At 42.2% G+C, this 23,541-nt stretch overlaps 1 protein-coding gene across 2 annotated transcripts in view; it reads right to left on the reverse strand.

Moving 5' to 3' along the window:
- HIVEP1 (HIVEP zinc finger 1) overlaps positions 1 to 23,541 on the reverse strand; it is a 110,045-nt gene that overhangs the window by 9,006 nt on the left and 77,498 nt on the right. For both annotated transcript variants that reach the window (XM_066623942.1, XM_066623941.1), the window contains 3 exons: positions 17,664 to 17,794; positions 12,702 to 12,877; positions 7,370 to 7,471 (listed from right to left, as the gene is read on the reverse strand). In XM_066623942.1, coding sequence (XP_066480039.1) covers positions 7,370 to 7,471; positions 12,702 to 12,877; positions 17,664 to 17,794 — 409 coding nt within the window. The remainder of the gene's footprint in view (positions 1 to 7,369; positions 7,472 to 12,701; positions 12,878 to 17,663; positions 17,795 to 23,541) is intronic.

Consider the following 23,541-nt stretch of genomic DNA (forward strand, 5'->3'; position numbering starts at 1 on the left):
ATTAAAAACTGGTAGAAGTCCAGGAAGCAGAGAGTGGGTGTCAATGGACAATTTTCACAACGGAGAAAGGTGAAAAGCGGTGTGCCCCCAAGGATCTGTCCTGGGACTGGTGCTTTTCAACCTGTTCATAAATGACCTGGAGACAGGGTTGAGCAGCAAGGTGGCCAAGTTTGTGGAGGACATCAAACTTTTCTGAGTAGTAAGAACCAGAAGAGATTGTGAAGAGCTCCAGCAAAATCTCTCCAAACTGGGAGAATGGGCAGCAAAATGGCAGATGCATTTCAATGTAAGTAAATGTAAAGTCATGCACTGTTGTAATTAGTGCACAGGCGCTGGGCTTAGCTTTAGTATTTGGTAACAATGACAGCGGGCACGCCTGCGTCAGCGCGCAGAGGACACTCTGCCAGCCTTGAAATATGCTGAGTCTGAGCCCAGTTCTGTGAATTAACAGGATGTTGAGTGGTCATTATCTAGGAATGTATTTTGGGGTTAGCTAGAGCCCCAGCTAGTTGTAACTAGTAGCTTATCAGTATTGCTTCATGTGTTTTGAGAGTCTATAAAAGCTTGAGAAAGCTGGCCGGAGAGGGACTCTCTCTCGATCTCACTCTGTTCCTCTTCCGGCTTCTCCCCCGGCATCTACATTTGAAACCAGTCTGTCCTCTGATTCATTTGCTCTGACTTCTTGCTACTTCAGTTCCTTCTCCCAAAGTCCCTTCAGTGCTTCTGCTTTCTACACTCCCTCAAGCAACAAGGCCTAAGCCTTGGGTGCTTCCCAAAGCAGCATTGCACTGCTACAATGCACACTGGGGCAAAGAATCAAAACTACATATGGGCTAATGGATTCTGAGCTTTCTGTGACAGATCAGGAGAGAGATCTTGGGGAGCTGGTGGACAGCTCAATGAAGGTGATGACTCAATGTGCAGCAGCGAAGAACGCCAATTCCATGCTTGGGATTATTAGAAGAGGTATTGAAAATAAGATGGCTAATGTTATAATGCCGTCGTACAAATCGGTGGAAAGGCCACACCTGGGGTATTGCGTCCTGTTCTGGTCGCCACATCTCAAAAAGGACATAGTGGAAATGGAAAAGGTGCAAAAGAGAGCAACTAAAATGATTACTGGGCTGGGGCACCTATAATGAGGAAAGGCTACAGCGTTTGGGCCTCTTCAGTCTAAGTAAGAGGCACAAGAGGGGGGACATGATTGAGACATACAAAATTTTACACGGGAATAATAGAGCGAATAGAGAGGTGCTCTTTTCCCTCTCACACAACACCAGAACCAGAGGACACCCACTAAAATTGAGTGTTGGGTGAGTTAGGACAGACAAAAGAAAATATTTCTTTACTCAGCATGTAGTTACTCTGTGGAACTCCTTGCCTACACTACAGGATGTAGTGATGGCATCTTGCCTAGATTGGACAAATTTCTGCAGGAAAAGGTCATCACAAGTTACAAGCCATGATGCGTATTTGCAACTTCCTGATTTTCGAGGTGAACCTCAGAATGCCAGATGCAGGGGAGGGCACCAGGACGCAGGTTGTATCTTGCTGTCTTGTGTGCTCCCTGAAGCATTTGGTGGGCTGCTGTGAGATACAGGAAGCTGGACTAGATGGGCCTATGGTCTGATCCAGCAGGGCCCTTCTTATGTTCCAATGTACAGTTATTACAACCCCAAACGGGTCATGAAATACTGAATACAGCAGACAGTGTATGCATCAAAATTTAGCTGGATGTAAAAAAATGCTATTTTCATAATATAGTATTGACTTCATAACCAGAAGTATGTACTCAAAGACAGGAAGAGTTGTTCTTACAACCACAGCTAAATATGCTTGCCTACTTAAGATTGCTGTTACAAAAAGCTATTAATCAAATTTACTTTTCACATATTTCCACAATGCCTCTGTGCTTTAATGCCTCAGAGACTAACAGTAACATCTCTTGGAAGAGCCTGAAAGCCATAGAAATGAAAAAAGTTTTGATGTTTGCCCTGAAATAATAGGAAGCAAAGGACTGGCTAACAATCAAACTCCTTTTCATAAAAAGGAGTTGCTGAAATAACTTGCAAACACAGCAGCCAGCTGGGAGTGAAGACCCTCCTTCCCCTCAGCTACTGATTGGGAAAACAAGCTGGAAGGAATGCAAGGGGACCTCCCCACATGGGACTACTCTGCAAGGAACTACAGTGCATCTCACATCACTTGGTAATGCTTCTGGAGTTGCAATTGTTCAGGATGTACTTCACTAAGGCTCAAGTATATATTTTTGTAAAAACTATTACCTTGATAAAGGAGTTGAGCATTCATATGAATGTTTCAGAAGCAGGTCTAGCTTATTTGAATTCAATTTCATCAAAAGACTGTTTAGGAATTTTCAGAACTAAACAAACATTTACCAAAATTCTTTTACCAAAATCAATCACAACTATTGCCTCCATTAGCCTGTCCCCTCTCCCAGCCCAAGAACCCCTGACAGCTCTCATAATATGACCTTGCTTTTCATCTGCGGCTGCTTGTCTCCAGATCCTCTTGCATGCCAAGAGCGCTGCCCCACTATTCTACTACCCAATAAGTCTGCATCACTGAAGTCTCCATGTTTATTTGTCACAGTTCTATCCCCCCATTCCTTGTCATGTCTACTTGAAATTGTCTCCTTGACAATTTCCCCACTCTTCCTCATCTAAACTGTTGGTTTCAAAGGGGCAGGAGAAGCTGATGTTGCCACCAGTTCTTGGGAAAATCGGGTCCTTTACACTCCTAAGGGGATTGCTTCAAAGGCTTGAAAAAGGTTCAGTAATTTGTGTGGAGTAAAGATTCCATTAGAGATCCCCAAAAGGCCTTTCTTCTTGAAAGGCTTGCCCTAAACATATTTACTAGGAAACAAGTTTCACTGGTGTGACCTTAGGCTGTGATCTTAAACACTTAAGCGTTTCATTGAAATCAGCATGACTTTCTTCCAAATAAAAGTAGGACCAGGGCATTAATTACCTAATTAGGAGGAATGCACAATGAAAACTTGGGCTAACACAGAGAAAAACGATATCCTCAAGTTGCAGTACATCACACTGAATGGTTCACCTGGTCTGACAGCTTAGTTTAGAAGCCAGCATTCCAGACATAGTAGCCCTGTACTTTAGGTGGAAAGGGCATTCTCTGGATAAGGAGATGAAAGATGCAAGGGTGATTTGGAACACAAAAGGTGAAACTAAATGATATTCACTAACACCCCAAAGGTAATAATTCCAACAAAGAAGACTGTCTCACCACCAAGTTCTGCTGCTGTAAACTTTCTAAGCCACATTCTGAGCTAGAATACTCCCTATATTCTAGCCATATTCCCTACATGGGGAATGTGCAGCTGCTCTGTTAGAAGCATCACACAGTCTTAACAGATCAAAAATAACTCTTCCCATGAATGCAGTCATACTCTCTGCTTGCTCCCCCACCTAAAACTCAAACATTGTGCAATCTACAAGCTTAGGACTAAATTATTATCTTGCCTTCAGGTATATGAAAATAAAAACATTTTCATTCTGACTTTATTGGCAAGGAATCTATACAGCTGTTTTAATTTCATTCTGGCATTAACTGAAGACATCGTAAGCTTGATAATGGGCTAGGATTAGGGAAAGGAGCTCCTCAAGAATTTCATGAATTGGTGGATTTTAATATGGAGTACACAAATGCATTATTTGTGCCAGTGAAGGACTGCAGGAGGTCTAAAAGCATGCAGGGTATTTTAAGCCACAGTAAAAAGGTATGGCTGTAATCCAGATAATTGCCTATGCAGCTGGATTGGACTGCTGCCTGTGAACAACAAAAACCCACAAGCACAAAAAAAACCATTCTAGAGCTTACAATGGGAAAGGCTCTAGCAGTAATTGAGATCCTCTCTTGCCAGTGTACAATCCTTGTCTTCAGCAAAGCTACACCTAGCAATCTTGTTAGACTAAATTAAACAGAAAGCTCACTCGCTCACACAGCCAATCCATCTGAAGGGCTTCTGAAATTCACCTGGGCCAAGAAATTAAGTTAGAATAAAAAAATCCTGAACATATTGTATGCTGAATGCCCTTCAAAATTTGATAGTAAAACCAGGATGGAAGCTTACCCTTTTTTCTTTAAATCCTAATAAGCAAGAATGTCCCCTGATTGGTTGTTTTGACTACTAGAAGGAACCATGGTGTCCAATCCAAATGAAAGCAAAGTTCAGCATTCCCCCCCCACACTCCCCTTTTTTCTCAGTTACCTTATTTGTGTGGGACATCATAAATGAAAGGTCCATAAAATAAGAATGCTGTTGTTCAATAACAAAGATTACAGTTACCCCTTTCCTTCTATCAATAGGAAAATTAAATATGCACTGTAAAAAGAGCTTAGGGTGTTATGGAGTCATACCAACTGAGATAACCACGTCACCTTTTTCACATCTCTTAAGAACTGAATTCAGGTTGATTCATTTACTCTGCTATTGACTGCCAAGTATGAGACAGTACATTAATCTTTCACCCTTTCTGCCTCTTTCAGTAAAATTCACCACTTTGTCTTTCCAATCCCACCACAATCCAATAAACTATTTAACACATCAGAAACACACACTCTGAAGGAATGAACAATGTCCCTCTAGGGCACTGGACAACAAAACACCACACCGATTATGTCTTAAAACAATATTGGGTGAAAATGCAAGTCTAATTTTAATTCATATCATATTTTGTTTAATTCAGCTGTCCTGTAATTGTGCTTCAAACACATTTATGTTCAGTATCACTTTTTGAGATGCTTGAGTCAATTAGAAATGTAGGACTAGGCACCTTCTACTCATGTTTCTTGTATCCAATATTCACATAAAACATGGATCTATGTGAATTTTTTAGGCCCAGTAATTCAGTACTCAGCACCAGATAAAAACACCGATAAAGAATTGATACCCTGATTCTACAGTAGCTAGCCAGATCAGTTTTCTTTGTAGCAAGATTTGTTAAATGATCACTAACTCTTATTCTTCCGATAGGTGTTCCTTTCAATTCAAATGACTGAGTTAAAACTGAAAATGTTCTACAACTCTTCTTCTATAGGTGAAAGTCTTGACAATGCAGATTCCACATATGGCAACTAAGCAGTTTATTTAGGTTCCAAAATAAAACTGTGCAACACAAAAAAGTTCAGCCATGTGTGTACCGTACTCATCTTGTGGCACTTCACCTTTTCCAGTCTGATGGCTATACTCCAGGGTATATTTCAGTATGACTGAAATTCACAGAAATCAAGAGTGCCTGTATCACCTCATGACCTCATTCTGCAAGCCTGATTCTCTGCTGGATTGTGGACAACAGGTAAGAGTTTTAACATTTGAATAATTCATTCCTTTAACTCAGTGGTTCTCGAACTTTTCCGGCTCACAGCTCCTGATCCTTGTGGCCATTGGCCCCCATTACAACACTTCACCTCAGTTACCCCCCAAATGGGGATGAAGGTGTTATAATTATACACTAGAAACAAAAAAACAGCTGCCAGCACTCTGAGGCTGCAATCCTAACCACACTTACCTGAGAGTAAGCCTCATTGAACAAAATAGGACTTACTTCTGAGTAGACCTGGTTAGGCTTGTGCCCTCAGTTAGCTAGCAGCACACCTGGAGGGTTTTGGAAAGGGAGGAGGGAAGTGATGAATTTGCTGGGGGAGGGGAAGACTTTGTTTTGTGTATATCTGCTAATTGCAAACTGATGCAAACTGAGACCTAAAGACTGTTTGGCTGCAATCCTAACCTCACTTTCCTGGGAGTAAGTCCCATTGAACACAACAGGACTTACTTCTGAGTAGACCTAGCTAGGATTGTTTGGCTATGTTCAGTATCACTTTTATGATTGATAATCACTTTTATGATTGCAGCCAAAGACTGTTTGGCTGCAATCCTAACCTCACTTTCCAGGGAGCAAGTCCCATTGAACACAATAGGACTTACTTCTGAGTAGACCTAGCTAGGATTGTGCCTTTTGTCTTACAATAGCAGCCAACATGGGAAGTACCCCCCGCCCCCGGAGGCAGGAAGAAAAAGGGGGATGACTGAAAAGGAATGGGTATTTTTATTTTTTAATCAATTTTCGGAGACAAAGCCATCAAGAGTGGCTTTTTTTCTTTTTTGAAGGGGGAGAAAAAGAGAAAGGTGAAGATCCTTGGTTAAGATGACAAGGACCCCAAGCCTATGTAGGTCTACTCAGAAGTAAGTCCCATTTGAGTCAATGGGGCTTACTCCCAGGAAAGTGTGGATTGTATTGCAGCCACACCAAGTAAGATTACAACTCACCCCCAAAGTAGATGGGAGCATGCTCACATCTACTTTGGGGGTGAGTTGTAATCTTACTCGGTATGCTCACACACATACACACCAGCATGCAGATGCCACCCCTATTCCCCCCAGGCAAGACGGAGGAATGCAGGCTGGGGCACCTCCCCCCCCCACACTAAGAGTAGGCTGGGCTCCTTTCTTCCCAAGCAGAGGAAAGCGCTGCACACCTCCCAGACTCTCCCAGTCAGCCTTCTCTCCTCACCTCCCAGTCAGCCTTCTCTGCTCTGCGCACCTCCCAGCCAGCCTTCTCTCTGTTTGGTGGGGAGGCTCCCCCAGCTCCCCCCACCATCTTTCACAGCCCTCCCCACCTCACACTGCCCCATCCACCTTGTTCACAGTCGAAGAAAAGCAGCAAGTAGGGAGGCAGCACGTGGTGCAGCTGAGCTGAGCAATTATGGTCACCTCTCTCCCTGAGATGCCTCACGATGCCCCTGGACGCTAGCCATGCCTCCCCAGAGAGGCCCAACGCACAGACTGAATACCTCAGCTTTAAGAATGTAAATCAGGCCTACTGCCTTTAAGGGCCAAGAACCAACAAAGCAAGCACTTGAGATCCAAAGTGTATCACATATATGTGCAATGGCCAAACCTGGATCTGTTCTAATGACTATAATGGAAAGACATTTGGTATTTTCATATGATAATCCCCTCTCCCTCCCGCACTGTATTCCTGCAGTGAGGACAGGTGTTGGTCTTGGGTTCATGTGTGCTCTCCCATCCCTCTGGGTGGGAAACAGAACACCTGAATTAAGAGACTGAACATGGAACCTCCATTGTCCTGTTATTCAGAGAGATCTCACTTTCAAACATATGTGGCATCTTCCTGGATCAGACACTACATTCAAATGCCCAGCAGTCAAGGGGTGCAAGTTATTCAGATTCATTTCCAATCCAGTGTACGCCCTCCCACCCCATGAAAGTAGTTTAAGAGAAAGGTTCGCATAGGGAAAAGTAAATGTGTATGAGAGAAAACAAACACAAAAAGCACTAAAAAGAAAGCATTTTTAAAACTTTTACCGTATTCTTCTACATCTTGATCATCTATTAATCCCACTGAGACTCCCAGATCCATACACTTCTTGCTATGCGCCTTGGACTTCATATGTTTTGTCAGGTTTCCTTAAGAAAACAAACAATGTGTTGCATTATGATTAGACATACTACAGGTATAACCTAATTATTCACGGATTTTTCACCAAAGTTTTATCTCAACGCGATGAGAAGGGTCCTTTAAATTAAAGGAAAAAAGTCATTTAACAATAGCCTTGTTAATGCATGAGAAGGCAGCCAGCTGCCGATCCATCAATCATTCTCCAGGCACTTAGAACAGCTTCACTCCAAGGCAAGCGACCCCTCCCTTACCCCTGAGCATCACTTTGCATTCTTTCCCAGCACTGCACTCTGGGTGAAGGGAGGGGTTTGTGCCTCAGAGTGAAGCCTTTCTAAGCACCTGGAGAGAGCCTGATTGATGAACTGTTTGTCTAATGACTCTGTCTTACATCACAAAGGTCAGCAAAGCTGGCCTTTAATCTGCCTAGCAAAGGGACATTATTTTTTAAATGGAATTGCTTTAATGCGATTTTTGCATTCCGTGTTAGTTCTGGTAAGGGAACCCTTGTGAATAATGAGACTTAATCTGTACCTTGGGTATTTGGTGGGCCACTGTGAGATACAGGAAGCTGGACTAGATGTGCCCTTGGCCTGATCCAGCGGGCCCTTCTTATGCAGCTACACTGAGAAAATAAGGTGTTCAGCATTTCAAACTCTGTAGACAACTACACATGGAACTTCATTTGGTGCTTGACTGTTAAGAGGCCCATTCTCTCCAACATACCGTTTTCTAATGGACACATACTAGAATGGTTGGAGAAAGATGTGCAAAGAACTGATACACTAGAGAAATGAGAGTTCTCATTTCTCTTGTGAATACAAATAGTTGCTGTAAAAGATTTTATATAGTTGATACCTTGCCTGGTAGCGTAACAATGTTATTACAATATGGTCCACCTAGTCAGTAAATATCTTCTGTTCCCTAGGAATCCAACATTAATTTTATTAGTGTACAGAAATAAGCAAAGCAAGGTTGGGCTTGGCCAAAATTCAGAATTAGTAACAAATGATAGTCAAGGCTACCTTCTGAGTATTTTCCTACTTTATACAAACCATTTTTGCAGCATTGTCTCTTCACAGAACATATTTTCATTACAGCACTCTGTGAACTACAACAGAGCACCTTAATTATAAGAACAAATACTACAGTAATTTACATGTTTACCCACAGCCATGTAAATATGCAGTTTATTATATTTACATTTGTCTATTGAAAGAAGCAAATAAAAATGAATGTTTCTGTTGAAGTGAGAAGTGTAATTAAGTTAAAACTTGGTATAATGACATCTCATCAAATTACTGCACAAAGTTAATATTCATTTTTTAAGTATTTAAATGGTAGAATTTACACGAGCATGCTTCAGTCCTTGTTCACATGCTGAACTCACAAAGAGTTCCCAACCAGAGAATGTTTTAATATAGTTCTTCCAGTGTGCAAAGCATTACACACTCATTTCATTTTCCTTAGAGTCATCTTAATAATATAGGTTTAAAACATCGTAGGTTTTGTTTTAGTCTAATTATACTATGTAGTGACTCATCTGCCAAAATGAAAACATAACAAATCTGGGATCTGAAATCAGGGCCAGCGGATATGAGGCAAAAGTAGAATAAACTCATTTTAAAGGTAAATCTGTGTGGCAGCTGCCTGCACTCCCAACAGAGAATAATATGCTTTTTTGAAAAAGGCAAGCACCTTTTCTCTAGAGACACTGCTCCCAATAATGATAAACTGGCACAGTCTCTGCTGGCCTCACTGTTTGGGTGTTATGCCAGAAATGTCCATGGGATCCTATGATGCAATGAGGTCAGTGAATTCACCAAGTAGGGAGCTCAAAGAGGTAACTAAAACACACTCCAGAGACCTCTCTTCTTTTCACAGGCAGGTCAAGACCCTTCTTTTAAAACTGCTTTTGTCTGTTGCTGATTATGTACTTTGCATTTTATTTGTTTTATATACATTTTATAAATTATTTCATTGTACATTGCTTTGAATTTTTGAAAACCAGAATAAAAATTTTTAATTTAAAAAACCTACCCTAGGATATATAAAATTGAATGCTAATGCACATATTTGACATTTCACTTTGTAAGTATTTTAAAAATCTGGATGGCAGGTATTTATTATATTTTTATTGTACCTTTCTGCCTGGTACAACCCAAGATAGCTTGGTTGGCAACCTTCAGTCTCGAAAGACTATGGTATAAGCCTACAGCACCTGGTATTCTCAGGCGGTCTCCCATCCAAATACTAACCAGGCCTAACCCTGCTTAGCTTCTAAGATCAGACAGCAACAAGAAGAGCCCAAAATTTAGATTGATTAAAAAGGCAACAACAGTATAGCAAAATCCACAAAACAATACCACCCACCCACCCACCACCACTCATAGCCAGACATCATTCCCACCAACAGAGGAACTAGATTATCATGTGTTTCCTAAAGGAGTGCAAGTTAGGTGCCACCTGAACCTCTTTAGGGAGGCTTAGTGCCCCAATCCTATTCTTTCGGATGCGTGCTATGCCTCAGAAAGTAAAACACCAAGGACATAGCCTCAGTTGATGATTAACATACATAAGAAGGCACATATGAGACAAGATGATCCTTAAGGTGTCCAGGCCCCAAGAGCAGCCTTCCCAAACTCTCCCTGAGAGTTTACTGTCTACAGCAGTTTGGAGGTGCAGAGAGACCTGCAGAGAGGGTCATGGCCTTCCCGGACCCTCCAAAGAGCCATAACAACCCTCTGTAAGTAAAAAAAAACCTTTTGTCCCCAGGGGTGGTGCAATGGTGGCAATCACACCAGAGTCACCCTGCCCCTTTAAGGGGGCAGCAACAGAGGGTCCCTGGCTGGGGAGGTGCAATGCCTCAGTTTGGAAACCTTTGATTTACGGCCTTGAAGTTTAACAAGCAACTTGAATCCAGGAATAAACTGTTAGTCAATGAAAGTCACAAAAAATCTACAGTTATGTGATTCCACCTAGCACACCTGGTTAAAAGCTGGCTGCCACATTTTTCACCAATTGGAGTTTCCAAACACTTTTCATGGGCATCCCCATGAACAACGCACTATAGTAGAAGTTCAAAATGAAGGTGAGAGAGCATGACTGACTGTAAGTAGATTGGACCTCTGCAAGAAAGGCTGCAGCTGGCAAATCCGCTGAAATGGATAAAGGATTCTCATCACTGACACCAACTAGGCACTTAGGGAAAGCACTGAATCAACAACAACAACAACAACAACAACAGTATTTATATACTGCTTTTCAACAAAAAGTTCACAAAGCGGTTTACAGAGAAAATCAAATATCTAATGGCTCCCTGTCCCAAAAGGGCTCACAATCTAAAAAGATGCAACACCAGCAGACAGCCACTAGAAAAGACACTGCTGGGGTGAGGTGGGCCAGTTACTCTCCCCCTGCTAAATAAAAGAGGAGCACCCACTTGAAAAAGTGCCTCTTAACCAGTTAGCAGGGGAAATCAGCAGAATCAAAGAGCACCTCCTGCCCATGAACCTGCTCTTTAAGGGGGAATGCTATCCCATCAAACATAGGTGTAACACCATCTCCAAGATTGGTCCAGCATGCAGCTAGCAGCACTTCAGTCTTATCTGGACTGAGTTGCAGCTTGCTCTTCCCATCCAGTCCCACACAGCTGCCAGACATCAGTTCAAAGTCTCTATTGTCTCCTTCAGGGTCAGATGAAAAGAGGGAGACAGAAATGGGTATCATTAATGTAATGAGGATTCTGTAATCTAAAACTCCAGAAGACTTCACTCACAGTTGCGTGTAGACATTAAATAGCAAGGGGCAGTGCCATCGCGGGTGGTGCGGGCTGCACCAGTTAACGTGCACAGGGGGGTGACACACTAAAATCGCGGTGGTTAGGAGTTCATGTTATATACCGTTGGATGTGGAATTTCCAGTAGAATGCAATGCAAAAAGCCAGAGTGAAATATCTCATTTCTATCAAATGTTATGGTCAAAAACCAGGGAACAAAAAATGCATGGAGCCCTAAGGAAAGTGAAACCAAGCTGTATCGTGTGCTTACTCGTGAGTAGGTGACCCTGCCTTAGTCCATCGGAAAGGGCAGGCTGAGAGGAATCCAACGACATCTAAATGGTCCTGATCCAATGAATGTAGCCCCCAAGAACACCTGAGAAGGAAGTCCCTCTCCCCAAGCAGACCAATGTATTGAGCCCTATGGAAAGCGAAACTAAGCCTCACGGTCGCGTTTACTTGCAAGTAAGCAAAGGTGCCTTGACTGGTGGTCAGGTCAGGCAAAGGGGAATTGAAGCCACCAGAATGGTCCTGATCTGATGGAACTGGAGCTCAACAAATGCTCCAGAAGGCAGCCCCCCCCCCCCCACTAAAAGGGATCAAAACAGAGGCTTCAGTTAATAAGATGAACTTTTTGGAGACTTGCAAAGCCAGGTGGATCCTGACAGTGATCTGGTTTAAACAGAAGTTCTTAAATTGAACTGGACACTGGGTAGGACTGAAAACTTTACTGATTTTGGAGGGGGGTTTTATTGCAGGCAGGTTACAGAGGAAATTCACTTGCTGGACCAAGGTTGCCTTCTGCTTATTTAATTATTTGTTTTACTTTTAATTATTTAAACTTATTTTAATTTGCTTGATGATGTCACTTCCACCACGACATCACTTCTAGTGGGTCTTGGACAGATTGTCATTCTAAAAAGTGGGTCCCAGTGCTAAAAGTTTGAGAACTGCTGCAATAAGGCGTTAGTAAGTTGACACCACTAGTGACCAAAATCACTAAAATCACAGTTTGGAAGAATAATACCATCATGTTATATATCAATCAATGCGTAATTCATGCAGAATGTGTTCTATCTTTGTTCTATCAAAAGGTACAGCCAAAAAACCAGTGGGGGTGGAGTGATGGTACATCACCACACCCACCACCTGGGAGATTGTCCCGCCCACTGCATGGGGGTGACGTGCTGGCATCCTGCACCGGGTGACGCGAACCCTAGTGACGCCACTGGCAAGGGGAACAAGCAGCAGACATCCTATAGCGCTACCAAGAATCACAACCTGGTCATTGAGAAATGATTCTATTCTTTATTCTATTCTATCCACACCTGATAAGAATTGGCATGCAAACAATTCATTTACTTTGCCTTGCATCTTTGCCTTTCCTATTTATGCTTATCAAAAAAGCAGTTAACAAGTTGGAAAAAAGAACCCAAGAGGTTAGTCTTGACAAGCTCTCTTACCTTTAGTCTTGAAGGAGAAATTGCAATAGTTGCAATGATAAGGACGGACATCTGTATGCGTGCGAATATGCTTCTTCAACATGCTGGGCTTCTTACAGCGTATTCCACATTCTTCACATATGTATTTTCCTCTTCCCCTTCCACGAACATAGACATATTCTTCATTTGACTTGTACCTAATTAAAAACATGGTATAGCAACAACTTCTGTTGTAAATGATGTAGTTCTTGGTAATGTCTTTTGCTAGTTGTTAGAATCCTCATTAGTACTTTAGTTCTGTTTTGTCTATATAATATGATAAATTAACAAACAGGCACATCTAATAAGATCCATACTTTAAATCAGTTTAATTTACTTCCCAGGGATTGTGCTAAGAATCAGATACTTTACAGCTGCTGCATACAGCTAATTTGGTGTCAGGGATTAAGGGAGTAGGATTGTGTACTCCTGTCCCTAAGATTCCTCACTTTGCAGATGACTTTGCAGATGTCATACCAATCTTTAAAAAGGGAAAGAGGGGGGACCCGGAAAACTATAGGCCGGTCAGCCTAACATCTATACCGGGTAAGATGGTGGAATGCCTCATCAAAGATAGAATCTCAAAGCACATAGACGAACAAGCCTTGCTGAGGGAGAATCAGCATGGCTTCTGTAAGGGTAAGTCTTGCCTCAAAAACCTTATAGAATTCTTTGAAAAGGTCAACAGGCATGTGGATGCGGGAGAACCCGTGGACATTATATATCTGGACTTTCAGAAGGCGTTTGACACGGTCCCTCACCAAAGGCTACTGAAAAAACTCCACAGTCAGGGAATTAGAGGGCAGGTCCTCTCATAGATTGAGACCTGGTTGAAGACCAGGAAACAGAGTGGGTGTCAATGGGCAATTTTCACAATGGAGAGAGGTGAAAAGCGGTGTGCCCCAAGGATCTGTCCTGAAACCGGTGCTTTTCAACCTCTTCATAAATGACCTGGAGACAGGGGTGAGCAGTGAGGTAGCTAAGTTTGCAGACGACACCAAACTTTTCCGAGTGGTGAAGACCAGAAGTGATTGACCAGTGGTGAAGACCAGAGGAGCTCCAGAAGGATCATTCCAAACTGGCAGAATGGGCAGCAAAATCGCAGATGCGTTCCAATGTAAGTAAGAGTAAAGTCATGCACGCTGGGGCAAAAAAATCAACACATACAGGCTAATGCAGTGGTTCTCACCCCTTTTAGCCCGGGACCCACTTCTGAGAATGACAATCTGTCTGGGGCCCACCAGAAGTGATGTCAGCAACCTGGAAGTGATGTCATAGCCAGAAATGACATCGTCAAACAGGAAGTTACATCACTGTAGTGTGAGAGCCGGAAGTGATGTCATCAAGCAGGAAGTTCTTGCCTAGAAACTCAAACTGTAAATGACATGAGACAGTATTCCAGCTCAGAAGTTTCTTCCAGTTCTCCCTGCCCTCGCTACCATTGCTATCAAGCAAAAAATAAAACTACATCTGGAACAAAATATTTGTGTATTTATTTACTACTGCTTTTATTTACAACATCTCAAGCTACTTCTTGTATTGCGCTTGAAACTAACAAACATTTATGTGGTTATTGATGTTGCTATTGATGTGGCTATGCTCAGCACTAGCCAGAAACAAATGCACCCTACTCATGCACCTCAATACAAGAAATAGCTGGAGCTTTTGTAAATAAAGGAAATAAAAACAGTAGTGTCCCCCTCAGAAGGAAGATAAGCAGGGACGCTTCCCCTCATCTCCCCCAAGCCTAAGCATGTCTACTCAGAATTGACTCCCATTATTGGCAATGGGGCTTACTCCCAGGAAATAGTAGACAGAATTGCAGCCTAAGAGAGAAGTAAGAAGAGGAGAAGGGTGCACATCTGAGAAGCGACTGGGGGAGCAGCACTCTCCTTGGGTGCTTCCCCCCCCCCCACATGCCAGGCTTGCCCTCCCTCCTCCTCCTCCTCCTGGGTGCTCTCTTGGCAGCCAGGGATCCCCCCTCACCCCAGCAAAGATATAAAGAGAGACCATACTAGCCAGGGCAGGAAAGGATCGTGGCTTCCAGGCGATTTCAGAGAGGGAGAGAGGTTGTGATGCAGAGGACGAGAACGGCAGTGGGGTGGTGGCGGTGGCGATGCTGCTTTCAAGGCAGGCTCACAAGAGGGGAGATCACGCGGGTCTGCCTCTACTCACCCAAGCCCTGTGTTCAGGTATCCGCCTACACTCTCCAGCCCAGTCCAGCTGCGGGGGGGGGGGGAGCTGCTCTGTTTTGCAACCCCGAGGCAGCCCATCCCATCAAGGCAGCCAAGTTGACAAAGGTTGGTGGGGAGAAACCTGGCTGGCTTGTCCACGTCTCTCCCAGTCCTTCTTTGCCTGCAATCCAAGCCTGCACTCCGTGATTGGCCCCCTAAGGGAAGCCTGCAAGTGCCGAGGGAGGTCCAGCTGGAAGGCAGCAGCACGCTTTCTGGGGAAAATCGGCACGCTGCTTTCTTTGCACATGTGCAAGTCGCTCTTAGTTGTGTCTCAATGCCAGGAAGCTTAAAATGGCAACACCCAGGCTTTGCCCACTTCCAAAATGGCGCCACCTAGGTCTTTTGCCATCTTCTTACAACCCAACCAGAAATTGGATCGCGACCCACCAAGTGGGTCCCGACCCACAGTTTGAGAACCACTGGGCTAATGGGTTCTGAGCTGTATGTGACAAATCAGGAGAGAGATCTTGGGGTGGTGGTGGACAGCTCGATGAAAGTGTCGACCCAATGTGCGGCGGCAGTAAAGAAGGCCAATTCTGTTCTTGGGATCATGAGAAAAGGTATTGAGAACAAAACGGCTAATATTAAATCGATGGTAAGGCCACACCTGGAGTATTGTGTTCAGTTCTGATAGCCGCATCTCAAAAAGGACATAGTGGAAATGGAAAAGGTGCAAAAGAGAACGACTAAGATGATTACTGGGTTGGGGCACCTTCCTTGCGAGGAAAAGCTATGGCGTTTGGACCTCTTCAGCCTAGAAAAGAGACGCCTGAGGGGGGACACGATTGAGACATACAAAATTATGCATGGGAAGGATAAAGTGGATAGAGAGATGCTCTTTACACTCTCACATAATACCAGAACCAGGGGACATCCACTAAAATTGAGTGTTGGGAGGGTTAGGACAGACAAAAGAAAATATTTCTTTACTCAGCATGTGGGCGGTCTGTGGAACTCCTTGCTGCAGGATGTGGTGATGGCATTTGGCCTGGATGCCTTTGAAAGGGGATTGGACAAGTTTCTGGAGGAAAAATCCATTATGGGTTACAAGCCATGATGTGTATGTGCAACCTCCTGATTTTAGAAATGGGTTATGTCAAAATGCCAGATCCAAGGGAGGGCACCAGGATGAGGTCTCTAGTTATCTGGTGTGCTCCCTGGGGCATTTGGTGGGCCGCTGTGAGATACAGGAAGCTGGACTAGATGGGCCTATGGCCCTATCCAGTGGGGCTGTTCTTATGTTCTTATCCCTTCTTTTTAAGTGCTGCAAATCCAGCTTTGGGTACCAGAGGATGACAAGATAGTATTATAGCTCTACTGATTCTCTGAATAAATTTGCACTCACACCAGGTGAACCAATTAAGTTTTGTTTTTAATGGAAAAATCACACTTTATTTCCTACAAGAAGCTGAAGTTGTAAGGCAGATTTCACATTTCTAATGCTTCCCTGGAGTTCCTTACAAACCTATACTGACCACTTGACCTTGTACATTGGAAACAACCCCAGAGTTTGGTCTTGGGTTTGTGAACAAGAATTAGTGCCAGTGTGTTATTCAGTCCTAGTCAGAGTGTGATCATGAATGGAAACAACCATTCACTTCATACGTGGTTGCCATTTCAAGATGTCCCAACATGGCAATTTTTATACCATGAGGAACTGGCCATAATGTGATCTGAGCTGAGCTTTACAATCCTTTCATAATTGCTCAAAGATCAGGGAAGTGAAAAAATGGTAGTACTCAGGATACTGCGTGGTTTAGCTAACGCTCAGAACAGATACTTGTGTCACATGAGCACCCAATGGCACCATTTTAAGTTCCTTCCGTGAAATAAATTATCATTGTCTTATTTTCATATGTAGAAATATATGTAGGAAAGATGATTGTTTGGAATCAAAACTTATGGAACTTTGGTTCCATTTTGAACTTGAAAAAATAAGCAATAAAATACTGTTACAGAAAACAGCTGAGATATTAAGAGATTTGAGTTCACAAATTATTTTGCCTACTTGAGTTAAAAAGACTATTAGCATATAATTTTGAGCAACAGGTGATCTGGATCTACAGAATGATTTTGGCTAGTGTTGGGAACTCACAGCCCAATCCTCAGCTACCTGGTATGCGGGGCTGCAGTAGTGCTGAAAATGGCTGCCACTGCATCCTGCATGCTCCAGGCAGCTTTTGCCTCCTCCTTGGGAGAAGGGGACTTTTGTTCCCTTCCCCCGGGTAAAGTGAGTACCCCTGCGATGGGGCTACTCGATTCTATGTGATCCAAAGGTCGGCACAGAAACAAGAGCCTCCATGTCAGGCAGCCAGCCCTCCCTCCCGCCCTGCTCCCTTCCCCCCAAAACGCCTCCTCCCCCTATGCACCCACCTACCTCTCCACTGCTTGGCAGTCCACATGACCGCTGAGCGGTGGAGCTCCGGTGCTAGCCCAGCACCGGCCATTGCCGGGCTAGCACTGGCAGAGCACTGGTGCTAGGGCCCACAAATGTGCCTTATGGCACGTTTGCAACAGTGCGTGCTGGTGGTAAGCCAGCGTGAACTTCTGAGGATTGGGCCCTCGGTCTAACCACATTTCTCAGAGTTCACACAAAGTTATTTTTCCCCTTGACAGTTACAAATCCATTGGTTAAAAAAAAAGAAAGAAGAAGCAACTTCTTTATACTGTGCAACATAAATTATAACACTATGGGAAAATATATACTTACCCTCCATCAAATATTTTAACTCGCCTTGGCTCACTTTTGGTTAAGGAGTTCTCACTCTCTTGATCAGTGCTTATTTCAGAGTTTTCTTTATTGCTGAATTCCCTTGCTGGCTTTTGTTTAACTAATGCCCTCTGAAAGAAACATAAAATTCTGTGATATATTATATACTGGATTACTATTGCTAGTGAATATCCAACAAAATTAGTCCAAGGTTTCTATTTATACATAATTTTTTCTAGTGTAGGGCAGAACAACAAACAACAAGTTTCATTTTTGCAGCAATTGTTGCATCCAATTCAGAACGTTTGTGTGCTGATACTTGATATTATCAGACGGCAACCCCCTTTTCTTCATAAATACATTAAAGTTACTGGTGGGTTCAATCATTTACAGATATTAGGTCACCTTCACATGGACAACACTAATCTTTTTGTCTAATTCAAAAACCAACCACTTTCAATAAAACAAACACTTATAGAATATGGGATATAAGAATTTTGAGAGGACCAAGGATGGGTATAAAAATTTATTTGCTCCTTCCCAACTGGAAAAGTCAGAATAAAATCATGCTAAATATAAAGTTGCATAATTTGTACCTATAGCAGAATCTTGATATACAGAAATGCAGAGTATCCACAGATATGGATGCTATTAAGACCGTATAAAAGTTCTATGCTATAAAGGTTTCTTGAAGCATCTCACATAAGGATAAAGAATCTCTTTTGAGCCACATAAAGCTGTTCCACAGACTATCCACATCTTCCTATGGTTTATACAGGATATAAAATGGCTTAATGTAAGTAAGTGAAGTAGGGCACCCCATGTATGTTGGCGAGTACGACAAGTTTTTTTCCCCCCTTGTCCCCTAACAAGACCATCATTTGGAATCTGAAGCAAAATCTTTCCATTTAGTCTCTCCAAAAAAGCACTGTCTTGTTCCTCAAATAACAGTCACTTGGCCAACACCACCCAGATGCAGCTGTGGGAATCCTTGGTACTGTCAGATCCGAGATTTTGGATGGGGAATGGGAAGAGTTGCAACTTCAAAAGGGCCCAGTAGAGGTGTCCGTTTAATACAAAATTGTCCTCCATATTCAGCCTTAAATTTGTCTTCTCCTGTGAGAGACAAACTAAAGTAGCATATTGATAAGCATTCCATGGGTAAGACTTTTTTTAAAATCTACCCAGGCCTTTTAAACTATGGCTGAGAACTCTGATTTTATCTCACAAGCATAAGTACTGTATACATTTTGTAATGCAGCATTTTTAACCATTTTGTATGTTTTTTAAATTTTATTGTTAATATTTTTAAATTGCTTATTTACTGCCGTGGGAGCAGCAATACTGAAATGACGACTGTATTTAGCTGTAATAAATATATGTTGGCCCATCCTGAAATGCTTTGCTTTGGATTATAAATGATGTCTCAAAAGACTCTACATAATGTATGTAATTTCCTTTCAATATATCAAAAAGCAGTTGAGCAGAGTAGACAGGGAACACAGAAAGAAGGTTGTTAAAAGATGCCTATTTGGTTATGTGTTGAAAGAACATACTAGATTTACATTTTTGCACAGAAGTAGATGCATGTGCTTGATTTAGTAGCTGTAGAAAATAGAGCCATAAAGCAGATTTTCAGTTTCTATTTACTGTCTGAGAAAATTAGCACACAGTTGTCTGAAAGGGCAAACTCTGTTTTCACATTCCCTTTATTATTATTTTTTTATTATTTCCCTTTGTGTAGGCTGAACTCTACATTTACCAACATTTATCAATTGAAAGCTAATCTTGTAATCCTTCCAAGACTATAAAATGGCCAAAAAAACTGTTCCAAATTAATAGATGGCTATCATAGCCATATGCATAAAATTGTTCACAAGCATCTGGCAAATAAGTAAAAACTCTCGGGGGGGGGGGGAATGGCATAAAGAACACTAAGCTTTTATTATTGCAAGGCCCTGCTCACTACAGCACTGAACAAAAAATCATAGTATCTGCATGAAACTATTATGGTTGAAAAAGGTATAAACACAATTAGGAAAGTCTCTTAGACAAGTCCACTGAAAGAAATGGAAGTAGCACAACTACATGGAACAACCCCTTGAGTGACTCCCATTCCTGCCAATAGGAATGGAAGACTACTTTTCATATGCAAACACCGATTCTGTACTTTGTATGGGAATTTGTGCTCCCATTTTTTTCTTTTTACAGTGCATTTGTCCTGACAGACCCCCTTTGAGAAATGATTCAGATTTTGGAAACAGGGAATTGGAGTGACATGGTCAGGCACAGGCTGTAAGTGGGTACTCAAACCCAGGGTCTCCAAGTAAAGTCACTGGTTCAGGGGCTGGAGCATGAAATATAACTGATTAAAGGTTTTGCTATGCTCACCAGACAGGGTAGGAGGCCAGAATCCATATCTATATATGTCCTGGCCAACAGGAGACTTCATTGCCTGTCAGTCAGAGCAAATGATTTGTTCATCCTTATTTACTCCTGGTCACAAAGGTGGCTCAAAAGGCCTGAAGACAGACAATTCCAGGCGCCTCCAGCCTCAAGTCCTGGAGTTCCTAGTGCCAAGAATTATTTTATGATTTACATCATATAGCAGAAAAAGCAAGGCATGCACAAGCAGAGCATCTGCTATTCAACTGTGTGCTATTACTTTTGAAACTGCCTGGACAGAGGAAAGTGTTGTAAACAATGGGCCTATGTAAAAGACTAGAACCCTACTAGCTTTCAAGTCATCGGTCCCATGGAAAAAAAATACTGCGTTGATCTATCTTCAGTTCAGATCACAATGCTGTGGAAAACCTTAGCTTATGGCCAACACACATCCAACAGGTACAGGAGACAAGTGCAGTAAATCAAAATAATTGGCTCATCAAGAGTAAAAAAAATAGATCTGACAATGCCTGCAAAAATAGTCTTGCTGCCCCATCAATATTCATGTTTAATCTCAGTAAAACTGTAATGTAGACATCGATGATTAGCTACTCATAATGTCATGTCATTGCTAATTGACCACATGAACCCAATTGGCTGTAGTCACACAAATGACTGACTAATCCAGAAAAAGAAAGCAGCAGAGAGGAAAATGCTGTAGTAAGAAATGGGACAAACAATGAAAGCAAGTAAGATGCTATTAAGTAAGTGAATATTCTCACAATAAATGATTTTGCAGGAAGATGTTGCCCTTCCCCAATTCACTTTGTGATCCAAAAATCAAAATAGGGGAATATTTGCCACAGCTGTAAATTATATACTCTTGTAATCAGAACAACTAGAAACCAGCCTTCTGTCTGGCTGTATGTACTGCACACTAAAAAAAAATCAAAGACATGCACCAACAAAATCTAAGTTCTGTGCCCAGAACAGCTAAGTTTCTGCAAATTGGACAGATTACTGGAGATCTTCAAAAAGAGGCTCATCTGCTGGAGATGGTCTAAGAGAATTTCCAGCAAAAGGCAGGAGGTTGGACTAGATGACCTTGTAGGTACCTTCCAACTCTATGATGGTTACGTAAATGAAGCCAAGGCATAAATGATTGTATTTTGCAGAATTTATCTGAGCAGCAAGAAGCTACACTTGTGCTGAAGTCCAAATCTCTAGCCCAGTGGTGCCCAAATTGTGAGTCGGAACCTGATTTTTGGTGGGTATCATAGCAGCCAAGCAGAGCCTCCAATGAAATATGGGTGATGGAAAAATCAGATAATTAATTGCCCTTGGGCTATTCAAAAATCATATAGCTGCTAATTGCCCTGCAAAGACATCAGTTCCTTGCAAACTGAGTACCTGCAGCTTGCAGGCATATATACAGTATAGGGAGATAAATGTTTGATAATCTTTTGGGGGATTATTACTACTTGTAAATAAATAATTTTTTCCTATACCTATAATTTCTTCCTAAAATAGATAAAAATATTTAGTAATAATGAATAATAGAGTCCTCTGCCCTCAAAGCTGCTAGAGACAATGAATATAGTATGCATTTGTAGACATTTGCTAGACTCCCCCTAAAGATGGAGTTCAAACCTTTATAGTCATTCCAGGGTGCTCAGAAGACTGAACTGGAGAACAAGATGTGTAAGTTAGGGACCCACATCAGATAAAAGGCTGAAGCTGGGTTCACAACTAAATAGCTGGGTCCACACATGATGTACAGCATTTTCTCAATTACTAGAGAAAATTGGAAAATGTGACATTTTAATTTGGAGGAATGAAGATGACCTCATACTACAGATTACCATTCCAACTAACCATTTTCTACTGCAAACTGGGCAAGGGTGCTTGCAAAGTTTTTTTGATGTTTCAAAGACTTCTCGCATCCCACTAAAAATTGCCTCGGAATCCACTGCTGGGTCCTGACCCACAGTTTGGGAAACTCTGACTTAGACTTTCAATCATAATGAAAAAGGAGAAAGGGAAGGGAATAGCAATCTCTTTAGAAACACACACAAATGCAGTTAATATTAATAAACAAATGAGATGATACCTTAATGATGATACCTTAAAGCAGGGGTTCCCAAACTGGTGGGTTGGGACCACCAGCCTGGGAAGCATTTGTCCCTGGCCCTTAAGGGACAGGGAGGGGGAAAGGCAGTGACACAATCCCCAGAATCATGCCACTGCTGAGGACAGAGCGGGGCTTTCCACTTGCCTCTGCCAGCCTTCAGGTACTGCAGGGAGCCCTGCAGGGAGCCTCTGCAGGGCTCCCTAAGCCTTAGAAAAGTTAAAAGCAGGAATCAGAAACTACTTCCGATTTTCAATTGTGAAACCAGAAGTGGTTTCCAATAATTATTTTTAACTTTTCTAATGCTTGGGGAGCGCTGCAGAGACACCTGCTGGGCTCCCTGCACTCCCTCAGAGGCTGGCACAGATGGAGGTAAGTGAAAAAACTCAACATAATCCTGAGAGTCTAATCACTGCTTTCTCCAACCCCTGCAAAGACTTAGTGGTTCCCAAACTTCCCAGGAGGACCACTGCCTTAAAGCATGTGATTAGGGTTAGCAGACCATGATTCAGATTATCATGAATGAGCAACGTAAGCCTCAAGGAAGGAAAGAAAATGAGCAACTTCCTTTCTTGGTTTTAGAACAATCTGCAATTTTTCATTACAGCTGAATTCTGAAGATCCTGGTTCTATACCCTGGTTTGTTAACCGTAGTTTGCAAAGTTTGGATGCAATGATAAACTGTGGCTTGTTCTAAACCAGAAGCAAATTTCCTTCCACCCCAGCCAACAGGGATGCAGGAGCACACGACCCCAAGCCTCACCATGTCTCAATTCAGGATAATCTCAACCATGGTTAAAATTATCACCTGAAGCTGGCCACTGTGATAAACTCCTCAGCCGTTTTGACATGGGTGGCTGTTATTTCAGTAAGATTTTTCTGCAACTGACAGAGGTTCTCAATTATGTGATCTCACCCTGTGGAAAAAGGTAGATGTGAAAGTGTTTGAGGCACCATAAGATTTCATCCCATGCTAGTGGAGCTTTGTGTTTCAAATTCAGGGGGGGATGGTGACCTTGAAATTCAAAAGGAATAATATTTGCTCTCCTGGGAATTTCAAATGTCTAAAGAATATTTAAAAGCTCTTTTCCAGAAACATCTGAAGTGCTGCATGAATATTTATCAGAAACTAGTTTTCATAACATGTGATAATCTTCTTATGTTAGATTTTCTAGTAGAAATATTCAAAAGCTATACAGTAACACATCAGAACACTATTAAATATATACCAGCACAAATGGTGTACATGCTATTTTTTTTTTAAATAAATAAGTTATTCAGATTTTTTTTCTAAACTCTTAAATTGCTGACTATAGACATCAATTTCCCAATTTCCCCCAGATACATATTAAGCACAGGTCAAGT

This window comes from Tiliqua scincoides, chromosome 4, assembly GCF_035046505.1.
Source record: "Tiliqua scincoides isolate rTilSci1 chromosome 4, rTilSci1.hap2, whole genome shotgun sequence".
In the NCBI taxonomy this organism is placed as follows: Eukaryota; Metazoa; Chordata; class Lepidosauria; order Squamata; family Scincidae; genus Tiliqua; species Tiliqua scincoides.